At 42.8% G+C, this 25853-nt stretch overlaps 1 protein-coding gene across 2 annotated transcripts in view; it reads left to right on the forward strand.

Annotated features, from left to right (window-relative positions):
- TC2N (tandem C2 domains, nuclear) overlaps positions 1-21992 on the forward strand; it is a 49353-nt gene extending 27361 nt beyond the window's left edge. For both annotated transcript variants that reach the window (XM_074996610.1, XM_074996609.1), the window contains exons 5-12: positions 2513-2604; positions 3199-3274; positions 5574-5674; positions 7197-7313; positions 9940-10131; positions 11727-11841; positions 13042-13241; positions 18857-21992. In XM_074996610.1, coding sequence (XP_074852711.1) covers positions 2513-2604; positions 3199-3274; positions 5574-5674; positions 7197-7313; positions 9940-10131; positions 11727-11841; positions 13042-13241; positions 18857-18967 — 1004 coding nt within the window. In that variant the 3' untranslated portion in view covers positions 18968-21992. The remainder of the gene's footprint in view (positions 1-2512; positions 2605-3198; positions 3275-5573; positions 5675-7196; positions 7314-9939; positions 10132-11726; positions 11842-13041; positions 13242-18856) is intronic.
- The last annotated feature ends 3861 nt before the right edge of the window (positions 21993-25853 follow it).

The following is a 25853-nucleotide window of genomic DNA, read 5'->3' on the forward strand; positions in this document are numbered from 1 at the left end:
ACAGTTGTCTGCTGTGTGCTTGTAAGTTGCACTAATTCCTTCCCTGCTGTGGCCCAGACAATGGGAACCACAGCTGAGGGAAGGAATGGGGCAGCAGGCGATTTCCCTTCCGCACCCATCCATCTGCTCCTAGTAGTTGGAGGTGCTGACTGCTTCCTCATCGAGGAGCTGCATAGTAACTAGCAGGGAGCCTGCCAGTTCTTCTGTGCAGCATGGCAGTACTGCAACCAGGCAATTGACAGTCTGGTCAGCAGTGCTGACTGGAACCTCCAGGATTCTTGTTGGCCCAGGTGTTTCCATCCAGAATTGGACTTCTGATCACCCTAAATCCAGGATTTCCCTGTAAGTTGGAATAAACAGACCAGAAGTCCTGTCTCTTTCACAAAGAGAATTTGAAAGTGATCCCAGATCCGCAGATCTTCAGTGAATACTGTTCCTGATTTCCCCTCCAACCCAAGTCACAATTCTTCCTTCCCTCCACCCCCTCTCAGGAAGAGCATTATGCTGCCAGAACAGCTCTAACCAAGCAAAATCATTTTCTTTTGGAGGTAATAAGGAGGCAGCTGAAAAAAAATCTAAATTCTCATTATGCCTTCCTTTTGAACTGTGAACAATGAAAATCTCTTGAAATACTGGAAATACAGATCAGGCAGTAAGGAAACACGTGAAACGTGACAAGTTGCCTTCTTGCAGGTTTAAAAATAAAGATGAGTCAACATGGTGGAGTTAGAGATCTCTTGAACACTGGTGTTGGAGTTGAAAAGCCTCTGTAAACAGTGACTGTAGCTCCCCAGTGTTAAGGTGAGGGTTTGGTTGTGTGTGTGTGTGTGTGTGTGTGTGTGTGTTTTAATCATCTTGTTGGGGTATCTGGCCAGTTCCCGCCTTTGTCAATAGCGATGAGTACTATCTTCAACTGTCTCCAGCTAGCCAGGAGGCTTTGCCCTTCCTCTCAAATGAGGGCCTTGCAATTGTGATGTAACACATTTGATCACTGTCTCATTATTCTAACTTGATCTGCCTGAAGCTAAGTATAGATAAAACATGAAAACTGCACTAGGCGACAGTCTGCCCACTGACCAAGAAAAGTTGAGGATCAGTTACCCCACTGGTCCTCTATGCCCCAATGGCCTCCAGACTGATGTTCTAGTTCTAATCAACAAAACTCACTAGGAGCTGGACAGTTGTGACCAGTTTCCCATCTTGAGACTCAACACAATCATGACCTACAGGGACACTGCAGCAAGCACAAAGACCTGACCCCCTGGGTGCACAGGATAAATTATTCCTTGTGGTGGAGCTCTTTTTGTGGAAATCTTTACATAAGGAGGTTTGTCTGCACCCCAAACCTAAGCAAATCTAAAGAGAAGACCCATGTCTTTGCTAAGGCATTCCCAAAGCAATTCCATTTCCTGCCATTCAGGAGACTAGAGATGTGCTTAAAGAAATAAGGAGGTAGAAGGGGAAGTCAGTTTGGTATTTGGCACGTAGGTTTTTCTAAGGCACCTATCATTTCCCTTTTCCTGGCTACATGTGTAGTTCAGTATATTTCAGTTTGGTCTTATAAAATATGCAGGATGTGTGCAATGCAGCAGAGTCAGCTTCGCTACTGAAACCTTAACTCTTGTACTTCCTTACTGCTTACTGTGTGAACTGTGCCCCCTTGTAATGCACAGCCTGAATGAATTTGTTGAGCACCTTAGGGCTTCTTGAACATCATAGTAAAATCAAAGCCTGCAAAAACTTTTGGAAATTCTAATTTGTTTGTTCCTTTTTCTTACTGATTTATTCTTAAGTTATAAATAGAGCTGGTCCTGGTTTTTCAAATTGCTTTCTCATCCAGCAATGAGCTTTTCAAAAACCCCAAACCAAAACTTATAAATCACTGATGAAAACTCCATTTTCATTATTTCTTTTTGGTGAAAATGCTGGGTTTTTTTTTTGTTTTTTGTTTTGTTTTGTTCTTTAAAGAAAGGGGTCTTGACCTTTTCAAAATTGAAACAACTTTGCAATCCTTTGATTCCTTCCATTCCAGGTGTATTTCATTCTAAATCTCATAGTAGTGAACTTATCTTTTAAGGGTTATTTTAACCTGCTTCAGCAAAAGCTACAGACATATTTTCCCCATTCCAGTTCCAAACTGTCACTAGCTATTACAACAGAAGTTATTTTTCATGCTCTTCGCAGATACAGTGCGACAAACATAGTTAAAGTACTTTTTTAAAATGCAGTGATTTGGACAGGGCTCTGGAGTATGTGCGTGTGTGTACACATGCACTCTACCCTGCAGAGCACCCCCATGCACCTACATTTTTTGGAATGTTTTTAAACCCATAGTTGTTTGAGAGAACACAGGGTGATAAAAGCAAGCTTCAGAATAGACAAACATCAGTTTAGCTTGGCTTTTGAATCTGGCTTTAGTAAGAACTATTTTCTCCCCTTTTTTCCTGCCAGTAAAAATGTTAATGTTACTCCTGCTGCTCAAAGTAAATATGTTTGTCTCATTCTGTTTCAGTGTGTGATTTAAGAAGTAGCACTCTTCCTGGATCACTGGGGTTAAGCCATTCGTTATTTGATCTCACGAATCCTCCCCACCGGGTCATCCAAGTGAGTTTTTAATAACTTAAGATACACCCAGAACTCATTTTCTTTTGTTATTATCTGTACCTATCACACTTCGAGTGAACATCTTAAGGGCCATTCTAATGAGCAGGGGAAAAGTCTGAGGGAAAAGTTCAAAATCATAAATAATTTCACTAGGTTGTTTCCTGATCTCTCTCCCTCTCATGATATAGTTGGGAAACTTGAATCAGTTGGTTGGTAGATTAACTAAGTGCTGGTGGTTCCCTGTCTTGCACTTCCCTTGCCAAATATAAAGGTGGACAGTGGAATAATGGGGATGGGGGGTTAGTTTTTCCATCAGTGCAGCAGAAATAAAGAACTTACTAACTCCTATTTATGCAAATAGGAAAGAACCTTCATGAACTAGTGGGGGGGTGTGGCATCAATGCCAACAGTTAATGTTTTATGTTAATTCCCAACCCCAAGGATTTCTGTACTATCAGCTCCACAGGGTTAGTAAGGAGTGAGAACTTCAACTTACATCCTCCCCATTATCAGCGTATCCACCTTTTATGATCAAAACTGGCAGGGCTCTTTGTGACACTCACCACTCTGACTAAAGAGGCGTTTTCTTTGCAGAGATATGATTCAGTCTCCAGTGTACCCAGTAGCACGTCCTCAAAGAAGGATTCACAAGGCAGTAACAAGAGCCTGGGTAATTATTGTTTGTTTGGTAACCAGCAACAGAATAGCTTCCTTCACACCGGGAGGTCTAAAATATTAGACTTTTACTGCAGACAGTGATTTTTGTGGAGTGGTATTGAGGAGCAAAACAACTGGTGGGTAGTTTGTAATTTGAAATGTAAGATGTCTGCTTTATTCAGTCCTCCATCTGCAGCTTTCCTATTGAAAGAGATTGAACACGGGGTTTTTATAGCACCTTAGCGACCCAACGTATGCACATGCTGCAACTGCAGCTTGTGTGATTCAAGCTTAGGCTAGCTTCAGTGAGGGCCCGTGAGTGGTTACCCAGAGTTCCAGCTCTGCTTGCACAGTTGCTGCTGAAGCATGTGCCACCACAGCTTCTTGCTCCAGGATCTGAGCTAGCTAAGCTCAGATATGTCAACTCAAGCTGTAGTCACACCCTGTGATTACAGTTTCAACAGACCCATAGGAGGACAAAGTTCAAAACCCTGGAAAATTCCCTTCGCATCCCCTGGATTTAACTAGCCAGTTCATTCAGATATTGGTGAATTCGAGACTGGGGAGAGGGAAATATCTTGGTAATAGTTCTGATCCTTTCTCCTCTTTTCCTAATGGAGAAGCTTGCAATCCACGAACATTGCTGCTGTTGGGCAGATAGTGGATTAGTGCATACTGTTCTAGTGAAAACCTTTTTTAAAAGAGTGCTGAAAACCTGGAGAGGGTGAAGAAAAGAGCCTGAAAAGTTATTTGAGGGATGGAGAAAGTGCCTTCATAGTGAGATACTTTGAGCCTAATTTGTTGAGTTTGTCAAAAAGATTGAGAGGGGACTCAATTACAGTATACAAGTAAGACTACAATTTTGTCACTGGGGCTGCAGAAGTCACAGATTCTGTGGCTTCCAGAGACCTCCATGACACCAGCCCTAGGGCAGTGGGGGTAAAGATGACAGCCAGTGGGTCCCCTTAGCTCTCTGATTGCAGTGGAGGACTCCACAATCCCAGCAGCAACAGGTGTTGGAGCCTTCTTCCTTCCTGTTTTGTCTCGGATACATTTACTAAAACTCACAGGCTTCTGTGAATTTGTTTTTATTATCCATGGCCTGTGTCCCCTGTAAGCTGAGGACGTAAGCAGTTCTCAGGAGAGATTCAGGTCCCACCTCCCACTCCCCTTCCCTAGCTGATCAGCAGAGTGCCCTGAGCCATCCACAGTGGGGAGCATGTGTAACTGGTGGTGCACATCCAGACATGCCTTGGTGCACATAAAATTTATTCTGCCCATGAATGGAAAAAATTAGAGGGAACACAGTCCAAGATGTGTCCATGACTTTTTAGCAAGTATATCCCCAATAAAATCTTAGCCTGATGTATAAGCAGTGCTTTTTTGGTGGGATGATACTGGCACCTCCCAGCCACAATCCCTGACTGGGTGGCAGGGGGACCCGCCAGTCCCATGTTTGGGGAGTAGAGCCCTACTGGTAGCTCCAGTCCCAGGGGCCCAGCCAGGGCTGGGGAACTCCAGCAGCCTTGGGGCTGGAAGCTGGCCAGTCCATGGTGCTCTTCCAGCAGCTCCAGCCCCGGTGACCCTGCTGGGGGCAATCCCGGCAGCCCCAGGGCTAGAAGCTGGCTTGGGTGCAGAGCTCCACCGGCAGCCTCAGAGACCAGCTGGGGAACCCCTGCAGCCCCAGGGCTGGGCATTGGCCTGGACATGGAGCTCTAGCAACAGCTTCAGCCTTGGCAACCCGACCAAGGGGCAGGGGTCCCTGGCAGCCCCGTAGCAGGGAGCAGACTGTGTACTGGTTCCTCTTTTGTTTTTAACCAAAAAAAAAAAAAGTACTGTGTATAAGTACGTTCATGGTGAGAAAATATCAGCAACTAAGTGGCTCAGCTCTCTAGCAGAGAGAGGCATAACAAGAGCCAGTGGCTGAAAGAAGCCAAACAAAATCAAATTAGAAACAAAGTGCAGATTTAATAGTGAAAGTAACTGTTGGTGACTTCTCCATCTTTTGATGGCTTCAGATCACTACCGAATGAATTTCTGGGGTATGTTTTAATCAAACATATATACTTAATACAGCGTAAATGGGTGAAATGTAATAAATTTCAATGGTGCACAGAGGGTCAGATTTGAAGATCTATTGAGCCCTCTTAAGCCCTCTTACCCTTAAAATCAGAGCTGAAATACTTCAGACTCAGTTTGAAAGAGCTTTGAAATATGAGAGTCAAAAACTGAAAAGCTTCCTGGCTTTTCAGAGTGAGCACTAAGATATTACAAGGCTTTAAAAGATGTGTTGGCTTTTTTTTTTCCCCCAGATACCATTACATTATCAGGTGATGAACGAGATTTTGGACGTATGAATGTGAAACTGTGTTATGTTTCTTCTTCAGAACAGATCTGGATCACAATTTTGCATGTAAGAGAATATTGCTGGGCTATATAACTGACTCAAATGAAGATTTTTGTTGTGCTTAGTTTTACAGAAGCAAAAAGTCCAATCTAATGGAGATAACTGACACAGATTATTATTTCAACACTGAAGGGTTAAATAGGGTGACCACATTGCCCTATGGCAAATATGGGACACTGGCTTCCAGGGTTGGGGGGCTGCTGTCCCATGTCAGGGCTTCTCGATGATGGGGGCTGCTGCCCCATGGTGAGGCCTGGGGATGGAGGGCTCTGCAGCCTCCTGATGAGAGGGAAATGCAGGCTGGGGGCTCTTCAACCTTCTGGCAGGGAAGCTGAGAATAGGGACTTTGCAGCTTCCTGGCAGGAGGAACAGAGAATGTGGCAGCCGTCACGTGGTGGAGCTTTCACCAAGCAGGATCTGCCTCTCCAAGGTGGGGAAGCTGGGGAAAGAGGCATTCACCTCATGGAGGGGATTCCTGGCAGCAGGAGCTGCCTCCCCTAGGTATGGGATGCAAAGGAATGGGGCAGCTGCCCCATGGCAGAGCTCACTGGCAGTGGAGGTTGTCACCATGAGGTGCCAGGGAGCGGGGCAACTGCCCCATAGAGAAGCTCCTCTGCAGCAAGAGCCACTGCCCCAAGGTACAGGGCACCAGGGAACTAAGCAGCTGCCCCATGGAGGAGCTCTGTGGCAGTCGAGGCTGCAGCTGCGAGACACAAAGTCACCAAGGAAGAGGAGTGCTGAAAAATACGTGACAATTTGCCCATTTTCTTAAAGTCAGGACTCCTGTGAGAGTTTAAATTAGGGACTGTCCTGGGAAGAACGGGATGGATGGTCACCGTAGTGTTAAAATATATACTCTCAGTTTGGCCTAAATGTGACATACCTCTCATTGCGTCTTTCTGCTCCAATTATCACGCTGTGCAGTATGGCTGGTTGTTGGAGTAAGGTACTGTTCACCCTCTGCAAGAGTGGCAGAATTAGGCCCCACATGATGATTTTGCTTTTGAAATAAGATGTAATGAAGCAATGTTTAACTCTGCCAGTACTTCAGTGGCAAAACCACCAGCCAAAGAATGTTGGCAGTTATATGAACCCATGTGCACAATATTTCAGGATGTAACTTCTTGTGGCTTTTCTGTTTGCATGCGTTTACACAATTACATGAACTGCAAATGGTTTTGTGGTGGTAGAATTTTGAAAAGCCGGGGACCCTGCAACTTTTGCATGGAACAATACACTTTGCTTTGGGGGCATTTTCTGGATTAACTACTATTGTAATGCCATATAATTAATTCACTAAAGTTTCCTAACTAGTCCACCTTGCTGACAATACTGATTTTTCTGATACGTCAACAATTGCACTCCAAAATGACAAGGGCATTACACTTGTCCTGATTTACCTTTATATATAATAAAAATAATGTGTGTTTGTTGTATGGCATAAGGAAAACAAGAACACATCCTTTTGTGTTAGCCTAACGCTAGGGTTCATGCTGTCTCAAGTGACTCTCTGTTTTCAATGTTACAGTGCAAAGATCTGAGCTGGCCTTCTAGTTGTGGAAAAAATCCTTCTATTTCCATCAAGGGAATTCTGACATTGCCTAAACCCGTGCAGTTCAAATCTTCAGCCAAAGAAGGTTCCAGTGTAAGTGGTGGCAGACGAAAGTCAATAATTTTTTTCTGCAAATTTAAATTATTTTGATCCTGTTTCCACTTCATTCATTTTCATTGCATCATATTTTCCATAAGAATTCTTAGTGTCAGGACATTATTGTTATAGGAGTCTAAGAAGTTAAAAAGGGGACAAATCTTGTTTTTTCTCATCATTCCTCTCTTTTGCCTTTTGCAGGTATAGAAAATAGTGGAAAAGATCAGAATGGTTGTGGTCCTGCTCCATTGGAGAGGGCCTATGAGTTGACAGGGACTGAACCGTAGAATGTTGATCTGGAGTGCCTTTCTCTGCAACAGTTCAGAGGGGAAGTCAGGGGAGGTGTACACGCATGGCCAGTGGTGCAGTTGTTACATATATCCACGGGCTGAGATCACTGGTAACTGCCTTGGAGCGTGGACATTGTTGTCCTCACTTTGGCTCTGGCTTAGTGAGGAAATTGAACGTTGCCGTGTGTGATGCATTGCGGGGAGGAGGGCTCGTGAAGGGTCATGTGCCTCCTGAATGCTCTGTGGGTAGGGGCAAGGGGCCAGCAGGAAGGGGCAAGGAGGCCAGGGTGGCAAAGGGCACCTGCAAGGAGGTGGCACTGGCTGTAGGCATCAGGTCCACACCTGCAATTACCAGCAGTGGGAAATGGAGTGATCCAGCCCCAGCCAGTTCTGCTCCCCCAGCTCCCAACCACATTGCCTGGGGGAGGCAGCTTGCAGGAAGGGATGGAACTGCCCACCCCTCACCCCCCCACTCTCCTCAGTAGCTGGAAGCAGAGTGACATGGTTGGGAGCTGGGAGAGCAAAGCAGACTGGGGCTGGGTTGCTGCACCTCCAATCACTGCCAGAGAATACAGGGAGGAGGTCCAAACCCTGCTACCACCAAGTACCTGGTGCCCTGCTACTCCCACAGGCCATGTCACTCAGAAGAGGACTTGGTGGAAGGGGTGGACTGCAGGCGGGGCAGGGAGGGATGGAGCAGGGGCTTGGTGGAAGTGGGGGAGTAGAGGTGGGGTGGAAGCAGGATGAGGCAGAGCTTGGGGTGGAAGGAATACTGTCCCTGGCCCTCCTCCAGGCTAGGGATGTCATGGAGAAGAGTCATGTGGCTGGTGCTCCCCTTGTGTCCCTCCTCAGTCATTGCTATGGAGGCTTCAGCCCATCCCTGTCTCTGCACTGAACCCATAGAAATCTGTTAACTCTGCCTCGGCACTAAAAACAAGAATTTGGCTCCGAGTTCTACAATTAACAATACACCTGAAAAAATTAAAACTAGTAGGGCAGGGAAGTGGACGGGCAAAACACAATTGTCTTGGTAAGCAGATTTGTCAGAGCTGTGTCAGTCCTAGACTATTAGACAGAGAAGGTGGGTGAAGTAATAGCTTTTATTTACTCCTGAGGGAACTGTGCACTGCAGTACATGCACAGAATACATGTCTTCCATAGACTTCTTTGCTTACTCATAGAAAAATGACTCTTGCTGGGCAAGGAAAGGGAAACTACAGTAGTAATGATGTATCCTTGCCTGGCAGTGCAGCCATATTGGTTCAGGTGCCCAGAGCAGTCAGTAGAGATGTAAATCACCGTGAGGCATGGAGGAGAGGCTGGGCAGTCGTATGTGTGACAGAGACAGGTATTCTGTTTCTATTTCTTGCTATTGTGGTGCATTTTGCATGGGAGAGGTCGGCATGGGGCAAGCTCTATTCCTTCAGACAGAACAGAATGTAGCACCCTGCCTGCTTAGTGAATTTTCCTCATGAGTACGAAGCAGGTTTAAAAGTTTTAAGTTTCTTTTACATTGGCAGAATGGTGTGCAGGAGCCTTATTATAAAGGGCTGTGTGACCTTACACAGGCTTATGGTGCTTGAGTTGAGCTGGTCTGTGTTTTGGACTGAAAAAAATTCCTATCAATATATGGTGGGAGCCAAGAACCAATCAGCACAGAGCATATCCTGACTGAGAACTTGGTGAGGCTCTTTCTGCACTGCCAAGAAAGGTATGAGTTTGCCATGGGATAACCAAAGAGTTTTTGTCTCCTAGAATTTCAGTCTTTGTACACGTGGCTTTTACTTCCCATGATTTTCAGGTGATTGGTGTCTCATGTGCAGTTGGCCTTGCCTAGTTACGCCACAGAAGAGAGTCTAGAGCATTGTCTCAACTAGGATTTACAGGAGACAGCTAGGCCATGTTAGTTATCTAGCTATAAAATCACACCTATTTAAGGCAGTTAAGACCCAGGCTAAGTCTACACTTAAACCATTACAGCACTACCGCAGCAGCACTTTAAAGTGAAAGTATAATCATGGCACCAGCGCTGGAAAAGAGCTCTCCCAGAGGTTGAGGTAAACCACCTGAATGAGCGAAGTAGCTAACAGCGCTGGAACCCGCGTACACTAACACTGTAATTTGCTGTGCTAGGGGGAGGTGGGGGGTTTTCACACCATGGGCCAGAAAGTTGCAGCACAGTGTAGGTTAGACATGGCCACAGCCTAAGAGTATATCCATCTTTATCTTACATCTTCTCTAGGGCTTAACATCTACTTTTTTCCTGGTTTTCATGCCATATAGGACTGTTCATTGTTTTAATTGTACTGTTAAATATGTGTATTTTCTTCCAGGATATTGAATTCATGGAAACCTTTGTGTTTATGATCAAATTGGAAATTCTGCAGATGGTAAAGCTAGTGTTTAAAATCCAAACTCAGACTCCCCGGAAGAAAACAATTGGAGAGTGTGCCCTGCCACTGAGAGAGCTCAATTCTCAGGAATCAGATTATTGGTTGGATATAATGCCTCCTTCCAAAGTTTCAGTAAGTGACAGATTGCCAGTTACATACCGTACACCATGGTAGCTAACCTTATCACGTACACTAGAAAGAGAGCTGAAAAGTAAGTGCAGGGAGTAAAGTGTAAAGCAAATTCTGGAAATATGAGTGTTATAATTAATATCTTCCTGTGCTTTGTATTTCATTCCAATCTTTACAATGGTGCATTGGTATAACTCCTGAAACTCAGCAGCTTGTGGAGTACAGGACTGCAACCACTTGTTACAAGGAGTACGGCATACTGTGACAATTGGAAATTTTTACTAAATTTTTGCTAAAGACAAATGCTCAGTCCTAGAATTTTTATTGTTCGCACAAACAGGGCCTGAACTGTTACGGATTTAAAATACTGGATAGTATTAGTAATTCCTTGCTCTCTTTCTTGATGATTTGGCCATATCAATGCATTTGTATTCAAGCTGCATGCCTTGGAGCAATAATTCATTCAGGCAGTTAACTGAGCAATAAACAGCAGGTGGTTTCTAAGTGCTACAGGAAAGAATAATAAAACCTGAGTTAATTTATAGGCCTGATTAAATCAGATAATACAGTAAAGCTGTCCTTTGAGAAATGTAATAAGAGGTTTGTTTTATTTGTTGCTGTACCCAAGCCCAATGCAATGACGCACTCAAAAATATGGCAGTTGGTACAGAACTGTGTGTGTCACGATATCAGGGCCATCTTAATTTTCATTTTGGGGGTTTTCCCCAAATATGTTTCTGATGTGAAAATGTGCCCATCCGTTAATGTTTTTCTCTGAGTCAAATTTTAATGAATTTTGAAGCAAACTACATTTGAATAGATCAGGAATGTTTAACTGTAAGCAACACTTGTAATTTGCCATATCTAGATGGTGGTGGTGTTATTGAATAGGCATATTCTCTTAATTATTCACCTGAATCTATAATCCTCACTGTGTGACACAAGACAGCATTATATAACTAGTGTTCAGATTCAGATGAACTCTTAACAAACAGCCAGCTCCTGAGATTTGTATTTCAGGAGGAATTCTGTGGCAGTTTGTCTGGTTAAAAGTCCAAATTTTGCATTCCAAGAGTATTCACCAAGTTCCATTCTAATTCAAAATAGAGGGAGAGATACTGGAAATAACATATAATCATAGGTATTATTTTATAGACCTTTCATAAGACAATCCAACGCATCCTAAAATTTGTCCTGAGCATTTCACTTGTGTGTAGTGTTTGGGTAAAGTCTGAGGTCTTATAACATTACATAATATTTGTTTAAGGAACAAATATGTTTTACACAGAGAGAAGCCATAAAAGCCCCATAAACACATTGGGTAAGTGTCGGGCTATTTATGGAATAAAGTGATACTTGTCTGTCTATACCTCAGTACACAGAAATGCATGAGGAAAAGGTCAAAGCACATTTTGGGCACAAATCTGGTGTGTGTGTGTGTGTGTGTGTGTGTGTGTGTGTGTGTGTGTGTGTGTGTGTGTGTGTGTGTGTGTGTGTGTGTGTGTGTGTGTGTGAGAGAGAGAGAGAGATGTAAATTTGTTTCCTGAGTTTATATGCAACTTAAGCCAGATAATAAAGCACCATTCTTGTTTTTAAAGGGGTGCAATGCAGAGCTTCAAATAGGAACCTGTTTTCAAGCAATAAACAGCAGGATTCAGCTACAGATTCTTGAAGCCCAAAGCCTCCCAAGCTCATTCACACCACTCTCTTTAAGTACGTACGTCAGCTGTCTCATACCTCCTGTCTAGAAGCATTTGTAACAGGTAGAGTACTGCTTGAATGGCTTGGCAATTCATAGCATTCCTCAAGCTAATATTACATAGCACAGTAGATTTACATTGCCAAGATTGTTTTCCATAGATGTCAGGGTAGATTAAATCTGTTATTTAGTCCGATGCTATGTTTGAGATTTTATTAATTCTGACATGGAAGAGCATTAGTCTGCCCTTGCAAGTTGGATACTGTGTTATCCAGTTCAACAGTATTGGATGGATTAGGCACATGTGATTTTTTTTTTTTTTTTAATTAAAGATATTTTGTATTTCTTGCAAAGTTTAAGTAAAATATGGACGAAGTTGGCCCACTTGACTTAAACCCTTGTACTCTGAGTGAAGCATAGGTCATCTACAAGTCTCCTCCACTTCACTCTGTCTTGAGACAAAACTTCTGATACCAGAAGTACCCCAGTTGTTGTTGTCCTTCAATAGATCTCCATGTTGTTCGAGGTCTTCCTTTTCGCATTTTCTTGGATCATGGTTTTCTGAGAGCCTGGCCTGGCCATCCCCACTTTCTCCTCTTGATTTGATCATCAAACGGTTCTTGTCCTGCTCTGTTCCAAAGCTCTTGATTTGTGACAAAGTCTTGCCATTTGATGTGAAGGATGTACCTCAGGCATCTGTTTATGAATGTCTGCAGCTTGTGATTTGGAGAGTTTTTAGTATGCCAGGTCTCTCATCCATACAAGAGCACACTCTGCACATTTGTGTTGAAGATCTGCAGTTTCGTCTTTGCAGATGTTATTTGTGAACTCTGTTTGGGACAGTGTCTTGAATTCAGCTGTTGCTTTCCTATCCTAGCATTTCAAACAGCTAGAGAACATTGATTTTGCTGATGATGTCACTGTCCTTTCACACTGACATGAAAGCAACAACACCATCTCACTGGGAGGGGATGACCTGGAAGATGTGGACAGTTCGCCTGCTTGGGGAGTATTATGGGCAGAGATAGAGGAGCAGACAGGGGTGTCAGTGCAAGGATAGGGAAGGTAACAGCTGCATTCAAGATTCTTTATCCCATATGGAGTTCACCAATTTGGCCCAGCTTTTAGGTAATGATTAGAATATAAACTACCCCCATGGATTTTGTCAGGTTCTAGTGGACTAAACCCATCTGTGTGTCATATGTTTATCCTAGATTTCTTTGTGAAGGTTTCAATGTTTAGTACAGAAGGGTTGATTTATAAGAAGAAGACTCGCCTACTGAAGCCCACCAATGGCCGAGTGAAGTGGGGAGAAACTATGATTTTTCCAGTTAGCCCAACTGAACAAGGAATTAATTTTCTCATCAAACTCTACAGCAGGAGTTCAGTGAGAAGAAAACACTTCCTGGGACAGGTTGGTTTTTATTCTTCTCTTTCCTCTGCCTGTGTGCTCCCCATGCCACACACTGGTAACTATCATGAAATCCAGAGGTTAAAAATCTAGTCGACAGGATCACTACTTGGCTCATATTAGGGCTTTCATTAAAGTAAATGCTCTTCTGATTTTTAAAATAATGTATTGAATGAAATGATTGACATTCAGACATTTAAACAGCCAGTACCAGCTCTGGGCCCTGTCCTACAAGGAACATGCTGCTACAATGCATGCAATGGTAACTGAAGGTGTTCATTGCCCTTCAGAGAAGGCATTTCGTACCTCACAGGATTGCCCTCCTTGATTATTTTTCCCCCAGAATCCCAGCCTGGTAAATACGAGTCTCTCTCCCCTGCACACTTGCTGAGTGCTTAACCAGCTAAGGCAGGGCCAGGCAAAATATGGCTTGCAGTCTGCATCCAGACCACCAATCTGCCTAATCCAGTGGGAATCTCAGTCAGGCTCCTTGCCTGCCCTGTCCCCACACACTGCTCAGACCAGCTCTCTAAATACTGTGAGCCCCTGAGGGAGGGGGAAAGAGGCTTTGCATGCTCCTTTCTCCCTGCCCCAGCAAAATTTAGAAGCTCCCATTGACCAGGTTCCAGTTAACCCAGTCTCCTGACCCAGGTAACAATCTCTTCCTTCACCCAAGTCCCTTACTCCAAGCTCCCTTCTGCACCCAACCTACATCACAGACCCTGCGTCTCTTTCATCAATATCATGGAAGAGTATGGCCTTTGATCTCTTATCAAATTCTTGGGATGACCCTTCAGCAAAAAATATTGCCCACCCCTGAACTAAGGCTTTGTCTACACTACCACTGTTGTTGGTAAAATGTTTGAGCTGTGAAAAAACACATTATTGACCTACAAAAGCTTCATCAACAAACGTGCTGGTGTGGATAGCACTACGTTCATTTGAAATACTCTCCTGCTAACATAGCTACCATGGCACATTGGGGTGGCTTAAGTAGGCAGAGGGGAGTTCTCTTCTTCTGGTACAGTGTCTGTGTGGAAGAGATTACAGCAGCACAGGTGCAGCAGTACAGCTGTGCCACTGTAAGTCTGCAGTGTAGACAATAGTTTCGAGTTTCTAAAGTAAAACAAACGCAGCATTCACAGGAGTGCAGTGACTCTGAATAGGCTCTATAAAAAGAGGGTGTAACAGCTTGCAGTGCTCACACGAGTATGCATAGAAGGAAATGTCAGAAGCTTCAATGACTGCCTCCCCTCCCTTTCTCTACTATTGGAACATTAAATGTTACCTTTGCTTCCCTTTCAGATTCCTGAAGGGGAAGCAGGAAACTCAGGAATCTATTGCAATGGATATCAAACGTAGCACAGTTTTAAGTACACAAGACCTAATCGCAGTTCAGTGGTTATCTGGAACCTCATAATGACAGTTGTTAATCTGTTTAGATAAAGGGCTTGAGGAGAACACACTGTTGTTTTATGCTGGTGTTTTCCCCTTGCACTTTCCGGAAAGTAGTGGGTGGCCACAGTTTTGTTTTATTAACATTGATTTTTTTTTTTTAGTTTCTTTTTCAAATCTCCTCTCCCAGCTTCAACTTCTGTCTTTTCTTTCTTTCTCTAGTGGGCTAAAGTGTGGTCCTGATAACCAACTGTCACTGCTATCTAATCTGTTCCAGAGCCCTCAGTGTTTGGTGGTGGTAACAGTCTCTCAGAGAGCTGTGGAACAGCATATGTCTAAATTTTAGAATCCCAAAATGTCTGGGTTTTTTCAGAGCCTTTCTCTTATGTCCACATCCTACTGAGGTACTATGCCCTTTATCACAGTAAATATGTAACTTACCATTGTATCAGTACACCTTGTTCTGATGTTCTTATTTGAAATATAGACCATTAAGAAAGAGCTGTAAATCCTATGGAGGCCATATCCTCGCATGAGTGATTGTAAAGTGAGCTTCACCTGCTGGACACAGCAGAATTCCACTCTTGTGCTGGATCTCATTGTCATCCAGTTAATAAAACTATAATGAAAATAGGCATGTCCTGTCTAGTTATGTTAATATGATGTAAATAATAACTTGGGCACGATGCAGCAGTTCTCAAACTTTGTCACTTCACCTCAATTTGCAGGGCTGCTTTTAATAATCTTGTTCTTGAAAGAGAACTTGCACCACCTCAGCTCTTTAGAGCTGGTTTAGAAAGGCTGGTTTAGGCTGAAACGGGCGAACACGAAACATGGCCCTAGGAAAAATGTACTGTGAGCAATTGGCTGTACAGCTGAAAAAAGATGAGTATAGCTAACTCCAATACCTTCATTTTTAGAGATCATGGTATTTAATTGGATGGCACACTCAGAAGACCACTTAAAGCTTAGACTGTGCTGTTTGTGGGCATAAACAGACTGTGCTGTTTGTGGGCTGAACTAGGGGTCACCACATGAAATTAATGGGTAGCAAGTTTAAAACTAACAAAAGGAAGCTTTACTTCACACAGTACATGGTGGGCCTGTGGGACTCCTTGCCAGAGGATGTTGTGAACGCCGGAACTTAAACAGGGTTCAAAACAGAACTAGATAAATTCATGGAGGTTAGGTCCATCAATGGCTATTAGCCATGTTGAGTAGGAAAGGCATCCCTAGCCTCTGTTTGTTTGTCAGAGGCTGGAAATGGATGACAGGAGAGGGATCACTCAATGACCATCTGTTCTGTTCACTCCCTCTGGGGTCTCTACTATTTGCCACTGTTGGAAGACAGGATACTGGGCTAGATGGACTGTTGGTCTGACCCAGTGTTGTTGTTCTTATGTCTTTGGTCATAAGCATGACTATTTTAATGCAAAACAGAGTTTATTTGATACAAGGGTCTGAATCCTGTGCTCTTCTGGCTGGTGAGATTCCCACTTGCTACCCTGTGAGCCGATGTGGTGCATGTGTAACCCTTTTGCCAGCTAGCCCCAGCAGCAGCCAGAGCTGGGTTCAGTATCTATGGGTTCCTCTCCATCCATCCATCCAGTACAGAATTGGCTCAAAACCCCCACCCAGGAACCTGGGAAATTCACACCCCATCTCTGGGTACCTCCAGGAGGCAGTACTTCCCCACTTGTGAGCACAGAGTCTGAGCACAGTAAAGAAACTTTAATAAAAGGGAGGGAAGTAACTTGACGTTAGTTGTGGAAAACACCACAAAAGGTTCATAAACAAAAGCCAGGAGTAAAAGTCCCACCCAAGTAGATTAGACACTGTCCTTTTCCTTTCGGATTCTTAATTCTAGCATCCTAAATGTCCCCATCATGTGCCCAACTTTTCTCTGCATGACATTCACAACTGCTGCCCTTAGGCAGAGCAGACCGAGAGTTCAGAGGCACATCTGCAGAGTTCTCCTCCCACGCTGAGTAGGAGGAGGTAAAGAGGCATCTTACTCATTCCGCTGGCTCACTGCTCTCTGCTGCTGGTCTGTTGGTCACCTGTCGTGTCTCTCTGATGCTGCCTTCCACTTCTTGGCTGTGACTTCTGCCCATCAGTCTCCAGTGATATCAGCTCCCAGTGATTTCAAATCTTTAGCAAGCAGGGTAGATGAAACACAACTCTAATGCAATTAACGTAAGAGAGAGGCTCCTATTGATGCCTGTATAGGTCTGTTCTTTGCACAATTGGGGTGGGGAGGGGAGGGTGAAACCAGGCCAGGAAGGGGAGGATATAGAACCTCCTGACCAGAAAAACCTTCCTTCACCCCTCTTTCTAATGGAGCACTGAAAGTTGAGTCCCTGCTTAGCAAGGTGGCAAGGTTCTTTTGGCTAACTGTGACCCCTTTTTGAATAACGTAGTGCAGTCCTATTTTTACATAGACACAATCGGGTACTTTCACAACATCCAACTAGCTGTAATGGATGCATTCCTTCAGATCCTGCTTACACATACGTGGTGTGTTTTAACGAAAAAATGATCCCATTTAGTCATTGGGATTTGCATTAGTAGGATTAGCCCTCTGAAGCCTGGAATTAAGAATGAAACCTTCATGAACATGGATAGTTCTGTTTATCCCAATAATTTTTGTCAATGGAGACTGTGTGTGTGCATGGGAGGGAGATGATTAGACAGAAACTTCCTCCTTTGCTCTGCACTCCATTTCCTCATCTTGTATCAGCTGTCTCTTATGTGAACACTGCTGAGCAACTGATTTTCTCACATCTCTATACATGGCATGGGCACATTGCACCACTTATTGGTCTGGTGAATTCACCTGGAATTGTCCCCTACCCATGTGTGTTAAGCACTTATACTAAACAACCTGTTCCATCCAGGGCCATCCCTACTGATATGCAAAACATGCAGCCGCTTGGGGCACCCTGATATCTCGGGCATCAAACTGCCCCAGATTTCGTGGTACCCTATGTAGCTGGGTGCTGCTTATGGTCTCTGGTGGCCTTCACCTCGAGCTGTGAGCTCAGCACCAGCTTGGCAGTTTCCAATCCCATCCCCGGCCAACAACCACTCCCTGCCCCCCACAGCCAGCCCCTCTGCAGCCTGTACCAAGTTCTCCCTCACTACATGGCAGCAAGTGGCGTGAGCATGGGCCAGAGGACTCGGAAGAAGGAGAGAAGGGTCACCATGCGGCTGGAGGGAAGTGGTGGTTTCCTCCTCAAGGCATCACTTCTCTCCAGCTGACTGCCCACTGTTCTTCCTGACCCCTTTGGCCCACTCTTGCATCTCTCTGCCAGGGTTCCCTCTAAATTTTTTCATTCATGAGTAGAGGCACGTATGGCCGTGCACCACCAATAGAAATACATGATGGTCATTGGTTAGCTATGAGAGCTCTGCTAATCCGCTGGTGGGTACCTGAATACTCTCCTGAGGCTGCAGGTGAACCTTCCTCCTTGCCCTGCTCCCAGGTTGCTAACTCTCCTGGATGGGGTGGACCAAAGGTCATTGCATCAAATTGCATCCAGTCTGGGAAATTTGGCCACCCCTAGCTTCTGCCCCTACATCTCCCTTCCCCTCACAGTTCTGACACCAGTCAGTGTAGGGCATCAGCATTGTTAGGGACAGCCCTGGACCCACCTTGTATTTAGTTGTGATTTGCTGAGCGCCTTTCCCAGACCTGGAGAAGAGCTCTGTGTAGCACAAAAGCTCATCTCTCTCACCAACAGAAATCAGTCCAATAAAAGAGATTACCTCCCTGACCTTCTCATTCAGGCAGTAAGTAAATCCATTAGGTTCAATGAAATGTACAATTAGGGCATATCTGACTTTTAATTGTGAATGCATAATGCAAGTTCTGTAGCATCATCGAAGAGTTCTGAGACTCCTCCTGAGAGTTGAATTGAAGCCCTTATAAAATTCAGATATTGCAAATGGTGCTTAACATGCTGTGTGTTGCAAAGTAATGTATCCACCACATATATAGTTACTGTCAAAGGCAGAACTTGAACTCTGTGTTTTGCACCCTGTCCTCCCAGGCCAGACCATACTAACTTTGACAGAATTTTATTCAGCTCTGCAGATACATGCTCACTTTCATTATATGCATGCACAGTCACTGGTCATAATAATGCTGAGGGGACTGGCTGAGGCTGCAAATAATGTAATCTATATGACAGCTCAGGTATTGCTTCTGTTTCTTACTACAGGTCTGGCTAAGCTCTAATAGCAGTAGTAGTGAAGCAGCAGATCAGTGGAGAGATACAATTACAAACCCTGAGAAGGTTGTCATTAAATGGCATCACATAAATCCATCCTGAAGATGTCAGAGATGAATTCAGTACTGAAATGGACTTGGTACAAGAAACTGCTGTGCTCTTAAAATGAACTAATACAGATAAGAAGAGAGAAAATACTGCCTACTTGAATGCTTGTTTCAGGGAGTCTGGACTTGCATCACACATTTAACTGGAAAAAGTCAAAAGAAAAAGGTATCAGAGCTTTCACAGAGTACCCTGGCAAAATACTGGTATGGCAACAGGTGGGAAATAGTAAAACTGTACTGTGAAGTAAAAAGCCACCTTGAGAAGTGAACTGTTGTTCCTGATTTCCTTTCTTTTCCAAGCAGGATTAGTTAATATACAGTAAATGCTTTCATATCTGGCAGCCCCAGGACTTGGAGGTTGCTGGATATTCAAATATTCTGGATAATCAAGAGGTTAAAATGGTGGTTATTTGAGAGTTCCAGATGATTGGATACCAGATATGAAAGAGTTTACTATAGTCTTTATGTAAATTAAAGCTTATTTTTATAAAGGGGAGGAGGGAACCGAGCTCATGCCCTCTTGCAATTTAAATCTCCTTATAGAAGACTAAAAACAGGTTATACATGTGTGTTTTGGTTCTGGGCTTTTCCCAAGAAGTGTGTGTGTGGTGTTTGGTTTGTTTGTTTGTTGTGAACTTGTTTAGATTTAGTAGAAACTCAGTTCTCATCTTCTCTGGAAGTGTCTGTGGATGACTGGAGAACTGTCAAGATTATGATATCTTTGATAGCAAAGAAGTGAAACTGTCCTGAAAGGGAAAATGTTAGCTATGGCATCTGAACTAACATTTTTTTGCAGGTGACTCCTGCATAGATGAGGGAAAATATATCTTTGTTACAGTTGCAATATCTCAACACTTCTATTAGGGGTTGAGAGTATTTCCATCCTCCTGAGACCTTCCCAAAACCAAGGAAATGCAGGCATAATATTCTTGATATTTCAAATAAAAAACAAAAGCAGCAGAACATAAAAAATAAAACATTTGTTCTGTCATGGGCCTATATGTGAAGTCTTTCGTAAGACAGGTTCATGTTGACATCAGTGGGAGTCTACCCACATAGGTATTTCCCTTTTGCAGTCCCTTCATTAAGATTGAGTGTTCACATGAGCATTGACTCCATTCAAACAGAATGAAGTGAACATCTCTATGAATGAGCAAACTTCAGGGGCTAGAGCCTCAGCTGTAGCCAAGGAGCACTTAGCAGAGCCAAGTAGTGGGGACAACACCCAGATGCTGAGATCACTCCAAGCAGTAGTCAGAGGCCAAAGATTGCTCTACCTTATGCCAGTTGGTAGCACCCAAAGAGGGCCAGTAAAGTAGTGAGGGATAGCTGAGAGGCACAGACTCTCTTTTCTCCCAGCTGCATTTCCTGCTCTTACACAGAGGAGTGGAATAGTGCTTTAAGAGTTGCTATGGATGCTCTGTGCCACCCAATGATCTCCCTATGCATGTGAGGCCCCTGTAGGGGCTGAATCTGTTTGCTTTAGGGCTACTTTATGTCAGGAAAATGAGGAAGAGCGGCCAGAGCAAGGCCTGGATTTGGTGCCAGTAGTTCTGCAGATGCTCCCTTGTTTGTATTTTTTTAAACATAGATCACTTCCTATCTAATCGATAATATTGTTGTGTTTACTTACATTTTTTGAAAGCCAAACTAACCTGTACTGTGGAAGAAACAAATATTTACTGATATATAAGTGCTTATAAAATGTTCATTAGAACACAGCACACTGCAGAACACAGTTTTTAGTTTAGAGCGTTAGAGTACATTTTAACACAGCTATAAGAATCTGAAGCAAATAACAATTTGGGGTATGTCATTGTTGCAAATGGCACCGATACGTATTTATTTTTTGTGGTGCCAGCTTGGCACACCACAGGTAAACCTAGCTTCTTTCCAGTCCATGTTTTCAAATATGTGTTTATTAAGAACAATAGTAATTTTACTCTGGGCTTTAACTTGATAAGGTGCCTGCATAACACAGACCTCTAAATTCCACAAAACTTTTTGCTCTCCTATTACTATTGGAATGTTAAAACAAATCTGTTTAAAAAACATTTATGCTTTCACTCATCCCTTACCAATTCCTTATTTGCTATCTACACAGATTGCACAAACGCAGTCTGCTTACTTGGGATTTATAACCAGTAAGGAAGAGAGAAATTAATTTTGTCTAAATTCAAATCCACTCACATATGATGAGTTTGCACATTTGAATGAGTGTTTTTGGAATATTCTCCTTTTAAAAGAGAGAGAGAGAGAGTGTGTGTGAAGGAACAGCTCAGGGGCAAAGAAAATCTAGTGGAAAAACACATGCTGTTATAAATACAGCCCTATAACGTTTAACAGTTTGCAGGGAAGATTCATGAACTACCTTTCCAGTTCTTTGACCAGTGTTACTGTTGGCTGAAAATTTTTAAAGCTCAACAAATTTTCATTGATGTTTGATCAAAAAACCCAGTGGGGAGGAGGAAAGAATACAATAGAGTATACGTTTTTCAATATTTTTCACCAGCTCTAGAAAACTAAAACAAGATTTTAATATTTTCGCCATTGATCCTCAGTTAGGAAACAAAGATTTCATCCTGCTCCCATTGGTGTCAATTGAAAAATTCTCCACTTCATCCCTGGGTATAATACTGATTTATACCTGAATTTGGCCTTCTGACTTCAATGAGAACAGGATTTGGCCTTAGCTGCTTTTGCGGTAATCTATTTTAACATGTGTGAAGTATATCCTTCTGTGGTAACTGAAGTACTGTAAAGCAGAATGGCTGTTTGCATCTGTTCTTCCCGCAGTCCTGGTCAGCATTACTGAAGGAAGGTTGGAAGGGGTGGGAGATGGGCAAGGAAAGTCCCAACATTTTTGGAAGCCGCAATTCATTGCGAAGCCTTCTCTAAATTGATGCTCAGCCTTGTTTGAAACTTAACTGGTCACATTCCCTTCTATATTGACATTTTAGGATATAACGTTGTTAATGTTTATTCTAAATCCATAAGTAATAAACAGAAGCATGTTTTACATCTGATTTTTTTTGTTGTTGTTATTGTTGTTTCTAAGATTTACCCTGGTCCTCACACTCGAGCAAAATTCCTTCATTTTTCTCTACCAAACTCCTTTCCGACTGGCAATTAGTGATGAGGATGAGTTCTTTAATTTAAAAAGGGTGAATTTATATTAAAACTGAGGTTATGTATGGTATATGAATTTATAGAAATAGGAATATATGGACATATTCCTATCTCATAGAACTGGGAGGGGCCTTCAGAGGTCATCCGTCCACTCCCCTGCACTCATAGCAGGACCATTCCTCACAGATTTTTTTTTTTAAATCTATTTGCCCCAGATCCTTAAATGTCCCTCTTGAGGCTTGGACTCACAACCCTGGGGTTATCAGGCCAATGCTCTGGGTCAGCTTAAATTTATTTTGTTTATTCAAAAGTCCTTTCTTTTCTGGTCTCAAACTGAATTCTCCAGAGTCTTTGCATAAGGACAGTTCAGTGATCACGAGCAGACAAAAGGTCTCCGCTTTCAACAGGCATTCATGGGTGGAGGGATTGCAATCCCCCCTACATCACAGTATTTCCTAAGAATTCCACTTCACACATACTGCCTCAAAAGACTAGTTGTCTCCCGTACATTGTTCAATGTAGTCTTCTCTGGAAGTTCACAGTACTTCCCAGGTATTGTGTGAATCCTCTCTTCCTCCACATACGCCACAACAGTACATAAAAATTTGCATTTTTAACTGCAGGCTACCAAAATACTTAAATGCTGTTTAATAAGGTTTAACTTACCTCACTCAGGTTTTCCCAGGAAATTGCCCTTTTTCACAGAGATGAGCCAAGGACTGGGAGCCGTAACCATAACAAACCCATACCATTTGAGGGGTTGTGCAGACAGGGATGTGCTTACATGCACTGAGGAGAGGAATGTGTACTTTCTCTGGACAAAGGAAGTTCATCCAAAGTGTTTGGGATCCATAGTAGCTTGGCTTTCAGAAATAGGTTAATTCAAGCTGTGGACCGGAATAGAGAGAGATCTATATATCATATCATATATACATTGGCCAGTGGGCTACAAGAGCATGGCTTTGTCTTAGCACAGAGGCTGTGGCATTACAATTTAAATCATCTTGAAAACAGACTTAGTTGAAGAGGCACAGATGCCTGCTGGGCACACTATCTCAGTTTACCACCAGGTTTAAACAAACAATAAGCATCCTGTAGTACCTTAAAGATTAATGAATGTATTAGGCCATGAACTGCCATGGGTAAGACCCACTTCTTCAGCCTCACCCGGGAAAGCTCATGACCTAATAAGTTTGTTAGTCTTTAAGGTGCTACAGGACTGCTTGTTGTTTGAAGTTACAGACCTACATGGCTACCCCTCTGAGATTATTTACCAGGTTTAAGCAGACTTTTAAGGACATTCTTACATAACATAGCACCGGTTTAACTAAATTATTGTAAAATAAACTTTTAGTTGGTCTAAATGTAGAGTTGCTTCTAGACCAGGCCCATGAAAATGCATTTAACTCCCTAGATCTCCAGTTGATGGTGTTCTTTTGAGAAAACACTGCAAGATTTGTGTTATAAAGATGGGTGAACTTTGTGTTGATCTTGTAAGTCACACCATATTTTTAAAACCTCAACTCGAGTTACTGTATTTTACATTTAAGGCATTTATAGTTTGTAATACTATACCTGGAAAATCCATTTGATAATACCAGTTCCTTTGCTGGCAAGATGCATGTATATAACAAGGTAATTTCTGAAAATTAAAATAAATACACATGCTATGTAACTTGATGTTGTCTGACACACAGCTTTAGCTCTGAGTTATGAGTTTGTTTTGCAATCAGAATATTCAGATGACTACAACCTGAGAGCAAGGGTGTCTTCCTAGTTGCTTGCTTTTCTGGCAAAATTTGCAGTGCAGGGCTACACGGGTAAGTCCAGCCTGTCCAGTCTGATTTATAATGAGAGTCACCTTCCTTGTTTTTCCAGCCTCTGCAGCAAAATTACATCACAGTGTAAATACAGTCTTCTACGTGCGCTAATGCTTGGTACGTGGAAAAAGAAAAAGCCATTGCTAAGAGCAGCACAATGTTCTACAAACATTGCTTCAGATGGCTTACATTCTTTTACCAACTTACACTGAGATGTGAGACCCCAGGCTATAGATCTAAATCCTTTACAAAACTTCTGTTGCATCCAATGAAAGACTGTTGTCAATATCACATCACTATAATATAGTTTGTCTCATAAAATAACATTTCTCTCATATTTTTTACCCAGAGAAGACTGTAGGAGGCCTCTGTCTTCAACCATATTTCTATTTCAACCAAATTATATACCTGTAGATCAGTGCTTCCACCCCTTTCATTGGGAAACATTACACAACCCAATCAATGTCTCTGTGTCTTCCTGGGAGAATGATCTAAAGCCTACTGAACTCAGTGATAGTCTTTCCACGGACTTGAGAGGCTTTGGATGAAGTCCATTTCTACCTACATTCCCATTACTGCTTTCCTTTCTTTAAATTATTTGTAGACTTGTGCACATTCCTCTGCTTCCTGTCCACCTCCATTCTCAGCTGATCATTTTGTAATCAAACTATGCATTTTAACTCTCAACCATTTCTCCATAGTTCAATATCTCCAGCCCCTGGATTAATTATTTTGCTCTTCTCTGGATTTCCCCTATTTGGTCAATATCTCTGCATGTCTGAGGAGCAGCAAGTCTGTATGGCACAATCCTTCAGAGTCCATCATGAGCTCCAGTGTCAAACCTTGAACACACAGCTGCAGTGACCTGCAATAACTTATCTGTGTATCTGAAAATCTCTGTATCTGCCACAGGGTTTGTTTTTTTTTTTTCCTGCCACTGACAATAGAAATATATGGTAGCTTGATTTCCAAGACCCACGTTGGCATACTAGAAGGAGGAGCTAAAGGAACTATGCCGAGATCTCTAGGTAGTTGCTTGTGTACCATGTACTGCACTGTCCCAAATCCACATGCTTGAACCTTCTAAAGTATATGGGTTGAACCTCTCTAGTCTGGTACCCTTCGGACCTGACCAGTGCCAAATGAGAGAATTTGCTGAACCATGTCTAGCAGCATTACCCGTACTTCCACTCCTCCATTGGGCTCTTAGAAGACATTTATAGTAAATTAGAGCTAAATAACAGCACAGAACACTGAGAGCTAAGACTGCTGGCTGTAAGCAAACTTTATAGGACCTTGGGAAATTTGGCCACACTCATGATAAGTGGACACCTGGCTAACTAAAAGCATGCCAGATTGTGGCTGTTGTGAGACAGGAGAGTACTGGACTAGAGAGGATAACCCTGTACTCCCAAGGGAAAATAAGGGAGAAGCTCTTATGGTGTTTCCAGGGATCTACATAAGTCCACCTAGGAGTAGCACATGGTCAGAGATTCTGTGCAGTGAAAATCACCTTTTTTCAGTACCTTTTTTGTGGCCCAAAAATATAAATGCATATTTTAAAAAAATGAATAAATATTCACTTTATTCACAATAATAATAGTACATAGTGATAATTTATATGTTTTCTAAGGACCAGTATTTTTTTTTTCCAAGGACCAGTACTGGGCCACAGACTACACTTGGGGAAATGCCACTTCACATCATCCCCAAAATCAGACCTGGAATCAATGACACGGGAACAAGACAAATATAGCTGCTTTCTCAACTTTGTTGTCATGCAAAAACGAGGTGCAGAGTGGAGGAAATTAGTGCAGGAGTAAAAACAAGGGTTTGTTTTTTTGAAAATAGTGCAATGTACTGGTAACTACTAAAAAAGTCTTTTATTGCAGTAATTTGAAGTTGATGACTTTCACTGTTTGTTTAGGAACT

The sequence above is a fragment of the Carettochelys insculpta genome, chromosome 6 (assembly GCF_033958435.1).
Source record: "Carettochelys insculpta isolate YL-2023 chromosome 6, ASM3395843v1, whole genome shotgun sequence".
Lineage (NCBI taxonomy): Eukaryota > Metazoa > Chordata > Testudines > Carettochelyidae > Carettochelys > Carettochelys insculpta.